Genomic DNA, 12,011 nt, shown 5'->3' with positions numbered 1-12,011 from the left:
ACATATCTTTCTCACCTGATTAAATGGTCATGGGGAGGTGATTCTGACCTATCTCTCGTTCGACTGACAAGCAAGGCGGAATTTGTCAAAAAAGACAGATTGTTCTCCTCCATCAGGGAAGCCTGCATAAACTTTTTCAAAATTAGTTACAGCATTATGTTTTCTAAAACATAAAATAACTACCTGAACATTCGACGCTAGATGATCACCATACATTGTTGGACTGTGGTTCATGGTGGGACTCTTTGAAGTGGCACCCCTGTACATATAAAATTTAAATAAATAAATTTTTTCACATATTAACTAGATATTTCAACATGTAGAGATTAGAAGACACCAAGATTAACAAGAAAGCAGAAGAATTTAAAAGAAGTTAAGAAGTTAACGTACCCAATTTTGATAGCGATTCCAAAATTTTATGGTCACTGAGAGAGCAAAAATGTCAAAAAACTAAGGAAATTCAAAACGCCATTTTCGTATTCATCTAAACAAGAGTAGAAATGAATATGGTTTCAATTGGGTTGCATTTATTTTTAAGGTAGATTTTTGAAATAATGTGGATTCAAAGCAATTGAAATTGTTTAGTGCTCAAGAAAACCGAGACAGAATTGCAATTTTTAAATGATTACTGATGTTTTATAGTGACTTCTAGTTATTTTCATAGAGCACCACTACGCCTGTTAATCACTATTTCCAGCTATAGGCAACTTCATTAAAGTTGTCTCAAGCCTATTTACTTCACATATATCAACTTGCTTTTCTACTTAAATTATTTTATTATGATATTATCGATCAAATATTACATTAAAGAATACTAGATTGAAAAGTCTGCATTTTGTCACAGGGTGGTTACTTTGTTCCAAATAGTTACTGTTTTGTAATGGTCGGAGGTAAATTTAACGTAAAATTAATAGGGCATGTTTCATCTGCCTTATTAGTGACATATAAGTTATCTCACACAAATCACGAGTAGATTAAAAAATATTTTGGTATATCTTTATATGTAATATTGAAATAAATACATAAGAATCTGTACATGTACCCTTCTAGCCAGTAACAAAAGTCATTGAGATGTTATACGAAAAGGCATTTATAATTTCATCCACTTAATTTAGAAATCAAGCTAATATAATAAAACTACTGAATGTGATGTGAGCCAAGTGTTCCTGTATGTCTACTAAATACCTGTTGCGGCTTTCTCTTTTTAAGGTGACTGACTGACCAAGTGACTCATTGATTTATTGCGTAAACAATACATAAATCAAAGAAAGAAAAAATATATTAATACAGGAACGTCTACGGTGAGATTATGAGATAAAGACAAGAGAAAACGTTAAAAATTAAAAAATTTGGTATAGTGGAATAATAGTGCGAAATATGGCTAGAGTCAAAATTAAAATTCAAATATTAAGATATAGGGGGTGTTTCTGAATTCATGAGACAGAATTTAGGAGGTGATTGCTCGTATGAAATTAAGATGGGGCTTTCCTATAATAAAATTTCTTGAGCACACCCCTTTTCGAGATATCACCGTTAAAATTGAGTTTTTAGTTTTTTTCTAAAATTGCAGTGAAAGTAGAAATTCGAATGTCTGTAATTTTTGAATACTCGCAAAAGACTAATTTTTCAATATTTCTGTTACGGGGGTGAAATCAGCAACCCTTAGTTTATTTCATACCAAACTTTTTTTTCAAGATGAAATTTTATGAAGTAAAACTATAAATTGTTTTATTTAAAAAAATATTTTATTCTTAAATTTTTTCTCAATACCCAAAGCTGTAGAGAAAAAAAAATTATAACACCATAATTTATATTTCTTTTTATTTATAATAAAATAATAAACACCTCTAGCCAGAATATATGTCATGGATTGCAGTACACATTCAAAGATTTGAGGTGTATTTCTTAAGGTGTCAAGTGCTATTTGAATACGATTCTTCAAATCGTTGATATTAACTATGGGTGTCATGAGGACTAATACTTTGATTGATAATTTTACCCCCGTATAATGAAACAGGAATATTGAAAAAATACCCGTAGTTAGTCCTTTGCGAGTGGACAAAAATTACAAACTTTCTAGCATGAGTGAAATTTTAGAAAAAAACACAGAACTCAATTTCAGTCACTACCTTTTAAGAGTCATATCTCGGAAAGGGAGAGGCTGAGAAAATTTTTTCATAGGAAAGACCCATCTTCATTTCATACGAGCAATCACCTCCTGAATTTTGTAGCATGAATTTAGAAACACCCTGTATATATAATTCATAATTAACTACTCGAGGTAGATATAGTTGAGCTTCGACAAAAACTACAAATAATGCAGGTTGAATGAAAAATGAAACGTTATTATTCAATAAGAAATGACGTTGTGTTTACTTCAGTTAAATAGCATAATATAAATTAATATAATCTATATTATGCTATTTAACTGTTTGCGATATTTTCGCCTTTCTATTAAATCCACAATACCAATATAAAATTTAGTAAAAAACAATTTTAATCTATACAATAAATATTATCAACAATTTTACCTGGTTATGTATCTTACCCTTTAAACCTTGTGATGAAATGCATAGAGACGATTATCACATTCATTCAAAAGCATGCTACACGATACATGTATCATTTTTCATTCATCTGGAGAAAATTGATTAATTATCAAGTTCAGTGCATTTGTTTATAAACATTATTATACTCGATCTTACTTCATTTACATCTTTCATAATAAAAACTTCACGCCCCAGAACGATAATACATCCAAATAGAAATTTCTAATTTTCTTCTACCATTATTCATATCACAACTAAATATGCCGTTATTAAAACTATGAAGTATGGGATTCTAACTTCAATATTAATAAAAAATATGTTATGATGTTCTATATACTAGTTTATCCAAAATAAGTTAGTCAAGAATTTGAGAATCTTCTCAATATGTAGTAATAGGTATTTTTACTGTACTATACTATATAAGTGAATTTCTCACAACATGGTGGATAGGAGGTAGCCGATGTATGCAATGGTTCAAAGCTGCTACTAGGTCTTACTTGTTCTCCGCACAACAATGAATTGCAAGTATTATTGCAATAATAGAAAATACTATAAATGAGAATGGGGAAACAGGAGAAGGCATGGGTTAAAAGATATATATGCTCGATATCATTAATTTCGAATTTTTTTGATAGTATATAGGTGGGTAGTTTCAAGTATAATTTAAAAAGGAATCAAAGTCAGATTTTTCCATCCCATAGGAGCTAAGTTTTTGTCACGCGGATATTCTTTGTGTATTAAAAAACATGGTAACTAATGCTTTAAATTCAGTCCATAATAAGTTAATAGTCGAAACGTGTCTAGATGGTAAAAATCATCAATTTCTGGGTACTGTTTCATGTATCTACTATTTGCTACTATCTAATGTTGCTCATTATTAAAGTTAGTTCTTAAAAAGAGTAGTTTTAAATACCTGTTAAATCAACACGAAGTATTACAGTGTGAAAATATTTTTACTCGGCATTCAAAATAGATGAATTTTAGTGCTCGATACTTTAGAGAAAATATATCTAATTGTTTATTTTAAAGTTTCATTATCGAACAATAGCTTCCCGTAATAAATCAAACAATTCCCCTTATTATTACGATTGTATATCATGATCAAGTTAATTGCTAATTTTTTTGTCTCACTTTGCTCATGCTGTTTGGCATTAGCATAAAATTTGTTTAATTGAAACAATTTAGAATTTGTCGGTTTAATTTAAAATATATTCTTGCTTAAACAATGTTCAAAATGTTATTAGATATAAAACATTCATACGGTATATGCCTGACTAAAAATATGCAATTATAACATAACTCAAATTTATCGCCAACGCCAAACGTGGAATTTTGAAAATAATAAAAAAACAACATTCATGCGTTCTCTCATTAAGTAACTCAATCTAAAGCTCAGAGTCTCCTAACAAAGAGAATAAAAGTGTAAAATTTACGTCCGGCAAAAATTGATTTAAAAAATGATACATGTACGTAGTAATGCGCTAAACCAAACATTCCGAAGCCGGGCACTCTATGTTGGTTTTTTCTATGATCTAATATTGCCTGAACACAGCCGCTTGCCTATGTTTTTCAAGCATGAGGAATTTTCATAAGCGTCGCCTTTTAACGAGAAAGGGTCTTCTAATAAATTAGATACGATTATTTTCTGTAAATATTTTTTAACAGCACAATAGTTTTTTTATTGGGAACGTGGCAAGGAAACACCAAAGTGGACTAACTTCAATATATTTTCCAAGGTTTCGAATACTTATGCATTCATCGTTTGGGACTGAAATTATGGTCAAATACAATACAAGAAATATGTATAATGTATAACAATAATAAAATTTTACTTACAATAATTAATTATATATTGTATTTGACCATAATTTCAATCTCAGACGATGAATACATAAGTATACGAAAGCTGGGAAAATATATTGAAGTTAGTCCACTTTGGTGTTTCCTTGCCACGTTCTCAATAAAGAACTACTCATAATATAGCTGGCAAAGACTTCTTTACAACAAATAACGTAGAATATCTAAAAGATTACACGTGATAGCGATTCATAAATTACAGGGAAATATTTTACCTATTTGTTTCTATCTTGTGAATTGTAGTATGAGTTTACGTACGTATAGTAAAAATTAGTGTTGAGTAGATAATATTATTTTTCATTGAAAGGATAACTTATTTTTTAGATTGCGAAGAAATATGTGAAAGTAACTCTCGAGGGAAAACATACAAGATAACATAAAATAACTAATGAAATTAAGGACTGAATAACAGTTCGAAATGCATCTCAACACACAACATTTTATGTAGAAGTAACAGATCATTGAGAATAATGAATGAAGCACATAGAGAATATTATGAGACAATGGCGGAAAGGATAAATAGAAGTAAATTGTAAAATATATAATTGTACAGTATGGCTTATCTCGGATATCATATCTATTACTCCATACAATAATCAAGGTTTCTTTGTTTGACATACTTGTATATACCAGGCACTTGAGTATGAGACAATGAAATGGAAATTATAAACTACTCGTATATGAGATATGGGATGCAAAAAATTTATTGTAGTTTTTGAAAACTAAGTAAATCTCTCATATAATCTTGAGTCTTAAAAATTGGAAAATTTAAATACTCTCCAGAAGATTTACAGATATTTTGTTTCAAAACAATAATTATAAAGACGTTTTGAAAAGCAATATTAATTAGGATAATTATTACTTTGAAGTAAATGTAGAAAAACTACATTATTTTCTCATTTTCCATCTGATAGATTTTGAATAACCCAGATTTGAAAAAGTCGACGCTTATGTAGATTTAGGTAGGTCTATGAGAACATGTGTCGTGTGCCTACATTTAAGCAATTTTCTGGATATTCCGTTCTTTTTTTCGATAGTTGATAATTTTTACCGAATACACGTTCGCCGGATGCATTGCATTTTCGTACCGATCACACGACGTATATAAATGGACAGATAGGTGGCAAGAACTAATTGCTACGTGTTATGTTGCTTGCGCAAATAAAAATTTCAAAAACAATGTTTGATTGTTCTAACAGATTTTTTGGGGACGAATGGTTATCATGTTTGAATTGACAACGAATCCTTGTGAATACATTGTGTTGTTCAGAAAAAATAAGAATTATGTTGTTCAGAAAAAATAAGAATACGTATTTCCAAAAGTCAATTTTCTAATGTTATTCACCAGTAGAATTGTACCCTGGTTATCTATATGTTTTTGAAACGGGGACATACTGTGATTTGTTCCGTTGATTAGTAGGTCTTCATGTTATTTTTGCAACATCCATTTTGATTCTCTATCAAGTACGCTTGTCTCTTATCTGCAAGACATAAATAAAGGATCATATGTAAGAATATAGATTTCCAAGTACAAATTCCGTTGTTGGAAAACACGAATCATTGTCTCCATTTCGGCATTAAAATTTCCTTATTTGGTCAAGAATTTATATAATTTATACTATATTAATTATATTAAGCAGATAATTGGAAAATAGCCGACACATTCGAATAAGTGGGGTTCACACTCAAATCACATTTCGAAAGTAAATTCTGAGAAACACAGATCACAGGAACATTGGAATATTGAATCATGTTTACTTTACTTACATGGTTGAATGGTTTTCAATTTCCATAATGTTAAGAGTCAAATGTATATATATATATATATATATATATATATATATATATATATATATATATATATATATATATATATATATATATATATATATATATATATATCGCAGACGCAGATCAATGCAAAAGGAGCTACTATTTTGTATATGAAATAATGGCGTGTTTTGCTAATTCTCAAACGGTAGATATCCTTTATTTCTATTTTTACTGACAATGTAATAAGATCATGTCTGAATGAACCAAATAGTTTTCGCACTGTTTGCGTTAGATTATGAAATTGGAAATATCATGAATTTGCTTACCTAGTATTCGAACGAACACTTGGCAATCGGATAAACTTCGAACAACGCAATTTGGGGCCAATTTGCGGGAAAATAAATATAGAATCAATATGGAAGGGTGCTCATATTGATGATTGGATGACTTTTCTTTTCGTTATACACAGGTTTTCTCTGTTTTCCAAATGTATTCACATTAATAAGATGTTAAACCAGCATTTACAGAGGAACAAATCAGAGCGGAGAGTCTTTTTTTATCATAGCAACTACTCTGACCGTTTTGGTAAGAAGCGGGTTGGAAATAGACTACATTGCCCCAAAGCGCACAAACAATTTATAGTGTTTCATGACTCCATTTTATACAAACTTTGATTAAAATGCAAACAAATCTCAGTGAACAATTTTTGATTTCTCATGCTTGCAATCCGCGTTAGTTGTTAAGTTACTGTTTAATATCAAAGGAGAAAACTCGTTAGAGCCCGATAAATCATTTCATTAGTTAGGAACCGAATATTGTTTGAAGGAAGGATTGTTTGCTTATTTTGATAGTATATCTGGATTCACACAATACCAATGATTGTCAATTGTCATTCCTAGGTGAAATGAAGTACGATAAATACGATTAGTCCGTATGTGGTGATCTCATTCCAAATTTTGTGTAATAATTAAGTTAAACTCATTGACAATATATTTTAGTTGTCAATATTATTCCTCTAATTTTAAATTTTTTTTCGCATTTTTTTTTTAATATTATAATTAATCGAGTAACCAGCTAGTTTTGTGAGTGAAGTATAAAACTTTCAGCTGTATTGTGTGGAATAAATTTGACTGACGTGTTATAGTTCTCAGTGAACTACATTTAATTGGATGAAAATGTGTTTCTATACGGTCACTTTATATTATGGGAAGTAACATGCAGGATATGGCAAGCAAAAGCATTAAGAGACGTGTTGTGTCTGTGTCTTGCTTCGGTACTCTACATGTCATTGTTAAAATTACATTATTTTTAAAAAAAATAAAACAACGTTAAATAATTGAGAAATCTAATCTAACTCGACATAACGAACTACATTCAAATATTATATATTTTTTTGTCAAATAATCTGTTCCTTCTGCATAAACTTCATCTAAATATTGTAGTTTTCTTTTTTATTCAATTTATAGGAAGTTGGTAAAGTCATATGAAAATGGTTATATTGAATTCAATTATTTGTTGCTATAAAGAGAATTACGTATAATAGAAATGATCTCAGAGTTAATATAAATCAATATTGATTTTTTGAAACAATATTTTTCTGAAATAAAAATAACAAGGGTACTACCTGGTCTTATTTATAGTGAAGTATGAGTAAAATATTATTTTTGCCATTAATGTTTTATACTTCAGGGTTAATTTCAATGATGTTTATGGTAACGAGAAGTGAATAATTTGTGTTTTAATCTATCAGTACATAAATGAGCTTTTTATAATTTCATCACTAAGTAAAAAGTGAATTAAAAATATCTACAAATAATACGCAAATATTTATCTTTTCAAAAAAGAATAGATATTCATTATAAAATTTCTCATTACCTATTTGAAATAACAAATTTTATCAACATACCAGTTACGTGTCTCTTCAAAATAGTAGTAAATATTATATGAATACTAAAAAATAATAGGAAACTTTGAATGCTAAAAATTATCTATTTAATTAACTATTTCATTTATAGCTTAACAGAAGTTATATAAAAGAACATTGTTGGTACAGAAGGAACAGTGGTGTGTTATATTGTTAAGTACAAGCATTTGAGCAGCCACCAGCTAAGCTTGAGCCTATAGAGCCGAGCAGACAGCAGCACACGACGGCAGGTACGGTGACGTCATGTTAAAGACGTCATCAAAAGGTGCTTACTGTGCGCAGTGGGGTGGAGTGGGTGATGGGGTTGGGTCATATTTCCGCGGCCGACCACGTGATAGGTGGCGGCGCTTCACGAATTCGGCATCGTCCACCATCCAGAAAGACCCAAAGTCGTCTTCGTAGCGCACAAAACACTTGTGGAGTGACAGATTGGTGCGAATCGCATTCTACACACGCAGACCCAAGAAAGAGAAAGATAACAATCAAGTAAGGCCAAGGTAAGTTTTTGGGCGACACCTGTACTTTATTTCATATACCTTTGAAGATTAGGCGCTTGACCTGGTGATTTCCTGTTAGTCGCCCAAGCCAGCGGCTTAAGGACATGCGGTTACTGAACCGGCTACACACTCCCGCATTCACACCACACAAGCCACACATGTTAGGAGCTTTCGAAACTACAAGTTTACAGTATTATTAAAAAATATAATAATTTCCATTCGTCAAACAGGATTCTTAAAAAAAATGGAAAAAAATTATACATTAAAATATACTTTATGAGCATATCAATGTCTCCAAATTAAATATGAAGAAAAAATTAAATTGTAATTTTGTTACCTGAATCTTTTAGTGCTCAAATTTTAAATAACAAAAATAAAGTGTACTAGAATGCACTGTGAGATAGCTTGACAAATCTTTATTAGTGTAGTCGAAAGCACCTTTGTTATGATTAATAATAAAAAAAGTAATTATATGAAAAAGATTTAAAAAGAGATTAGAAAAAGGTATATATAAAAATCACAAAACACACAATGTACAAAGGTGAAAATTGTTGGATCCTGGATGACGTACCCGACGACTGGTTGGGCCAAAGGACCCGACGAACATCGCTGCGGCCTTCTCTTGTAGAACTCTACTTCGTCCACTGTCCAAACTGCCCCTTTCACATTCTCCACACGCATGAAACATTTGTGGAGTGACAGGTTGTGTCGTACTGCGTTCTAACAACAAATTAAACACCGCCAAATAAAAAATGGCGCCACCGGCTTCTTATGCAAGTAACGCCATTTTGACAAAGACTAATATAACTTTACAATCACAAATGAAGTAAATAATAATTGAAATTGATTCATAATTGTATATATTTTCATTAAAATTAAATAAGAAGTGAATCAATATAACGTTCAAGTTCAGTTCAAAACATGTGAGCGTTGTTAATACTATTTTATAAGATAAGAAGGCTATGTTGAGATTTTGCAAATCTCAATATTTGGTGTTAACATTAAAAAAGTTACTGTGCTATTTTGATTTCTTGAAAACCGTCTATTTATACCAATTTAGTATCATTAACGAAAATGGTGTAAAGTACTGCGAAACTTTTGATGTGCCCATTGTTACATATGTAATAATTTCATTTGTCATAGGTTTTCACTGAAAATAACTTTGAATTGGATGATGATGGAAATAAAATAAATAAATATTGTAAAAATAATTCCATTCAAAAATCCATTTGGTTTGTAAGGTTATATTCATAAATCATAAAAAAATAAATATATTCTATTGTGATTGAATAGTTATGGAAATAAAAGCATGATGAATAAATTCAGTAGTTAAATAATTTTACAAATGATACAATTAAAATAAACACACATGCAAGGCTAAAAGCATGTAAAACTGTTCCTGAAAATGACTTATTTTAAAATATAGAAAAAATTGTTTACCAAATATAGGTTTATCACAGTTCATGGCATAGAAAGAAATAAATTTATCTGAAAAGTTATTTTAAAATTTCATTTTTACTGGTCTTGATAAAATAGTTTGAAGTTGAACGTCAAGAAAATTAACAAAATTTCCGTCGTAGAGTATATACCTCAGAAATATTAACCAACTAGACCAATTTGTTTCATTATTTTCTAGCAACAGTCGTGTTTGTAAGAGAACAAACCAATAGCTTGTGGTATAGCACAATTATCACAAATAATAAACAGACAAAAATGTTTTATTGTGCAGTTATATAATATGTTTCTTAGGACACACAGTCTATTATTGATAGGATTGATATGAATCATGACCACTTAACAGAGAGCAACATATTACGAGATTGGCCAATAATTTCTACTTGATTCCTTATAATCGTTTATCATGCAATGTATTTGAAAACATGATCGTAGCTAAGAGAAAAAATCTCAAGAATCTTACAATTAAGATCCCAACTTTTGATCAGAAAATTTGCACTTGTTAGTAAGATTTGGAATTGACAAGCATATAAGAACAAGTACCGTTAGATCTCAACGTTACTCAGTGTTACTGGGTAAAATTTTGCATCAAAAACAACAATTTACCAATGATCTGTAAACTTCAACTACTGAAAAAAAAATTGTTAAAATACAGAAGGTTAAGCCCAAAATTAGCCAAAAACTTTCGAAAATGAGTGAAGTATATTTATAAAAGTGAGGTGATAAATATCAAAAGGAACAAAATTATGCATGAAAATTTTTAGATGAAGAAATTTTAGTCCACGTTTACTCATAGTGTAATGAAACAATTTAGAATTTGGAAGACATGGAATTTTGTTTTCCACTGAGTGCTGTTTGAGATATTGGATCAATTGGGTAACGCAATTTAACGGAAAATTCATCATTAAGGAAAACCGTTATACAATTGATGTGAACGTTTGTGCAGTTGGATCAATTTAGAATCTTCTTAGTTCACCAGATCATTCCCAGCACTCCAGAAAAAGAAAATCCTGAAACTTCTATTATAATAAAAGTTATATCTTCCCATAAGATATCATCGATAGTTTAGAAAATTTTAGAATAATTATTGTATTACTACTCGTAAGTAATGTGACTATATTGAAATTTTGTTAAACATTGCTAACAAACCTATTAAATACGTGATTTGTCATGTGAGAAACTTTTACTAAATAGGATAAAAACGTGGAACTAAAAAAATGTTTTTGTAATAAAATAAATCATGAAGAGATGAAAAAGACCATTTCAATCAATGACATCCAAATCTATGATCATAGAAAGAGCCCCAAAAATAAATAGATTCTAACTTCCAGCCATATTTTTTTGTAATGATTCTATCGTCGATATGTGTCAAAGATCACTTCAACAAAGTAAAAACATGTGCATCTTTCTGTTTTTCAATTTCTAATTTTCACGTACACAATCCACACATTATATTCCATTTTTGGTTTTGTTGAGTTTTTGTTAAGCCTGAGTCGGCTTTCTAGTACGGTAAATATATAATAGATCAAGAACAGTTAGTTACAAAGGCAGGAGAAACATGAAAAATAAAACAGGAGACCCAAAATAGATGAAAATGGTCACAGCTGTGATTTCACGAAATTTTAGAACCACCGACATCAGCTGGAGTACCATTCAATTAAGGCTTTTTTCATAATCGGTTTGTAAAATTTTTAAGGACAAAAAATAGTTTGTATATAGATAACAATTTTAGCGCTAAGGAATTAGGATTCTAATGAATTTTCATTTTGAGCTTAAAAAGATTGACCATACAATATCTAAAATAGTGATTGTCACATGGAAAAAAAATTGTGAAGAAGTCACTATATCAATAAATTCTTCAGTTTAATCCGTTTGTTTATTTTCTTGATCATTTCGAGTATGATATTCTGTAATTTCTGTAATAAAATATTGCGAATTTAAACACAAACTATTGTA

The 12,011-nt window shown here is 30.0% G+C and overlaps 1 protein-coding gene across 5 annotated transcripts in view; it reads right to left on the bottom strand.

Annotated features, from left to right (window-relative positions):
• Nucleotides 1–12,011, bottom strand: part of LOC130892829 (forkhead box protein P1-like) — a 257,375-nt gene that overhangs the window by 15,401 nt on the left and 229,963 nt on the right. For 2 of the 5 annotated variants that reach the window (XM_057798492.1, XM_057798517.1), the window contains 3 exons: nucleotides 9,172–9,320; nucleotides 184–259; nucleotides 16–122 (listed from right to left, as the gene is read on the bottom strand). In XM_057798492.1, coding sequence (XP_057654475.1) covers nucleotides 16–122; nucleotides 184–259; nucleotides 9,172–9,320 — 332 coding nt within the window. Of the gene's footprint in view, nucleotides 1–15; nucleotides 132–183; nucleotides 260–8,376; nucleotides 8,550–9,171; nucleotides 9,321–12,011 lie in introns of all 5 variants that reach the window. The other 3 variants (XM_057798499.1, XM_057798525.1, XM_057798508.1) reach the window with 2 other exon arrangements.

Source organism: Diorhabda carinulata, chromosome 1, assembly GCF_026250575.1.
Source record: "Diorhabda carinulata isolate Delta chromosome 1, icDioCari1.1, whole genome shotgun sequence".
Classification (NCBI taxonomy): domain Eukaryota; kingdom Metazoa; phylum Arthropoda; class Insecta; order Coleoptera; family Chrysomelidae; genus Diorhabda; species Diorhabda carinulata.
Note: the sequence above shows the minus strand (reverse complement) of the source record. Positions and strands in the feature narration are given on the sequence as shown.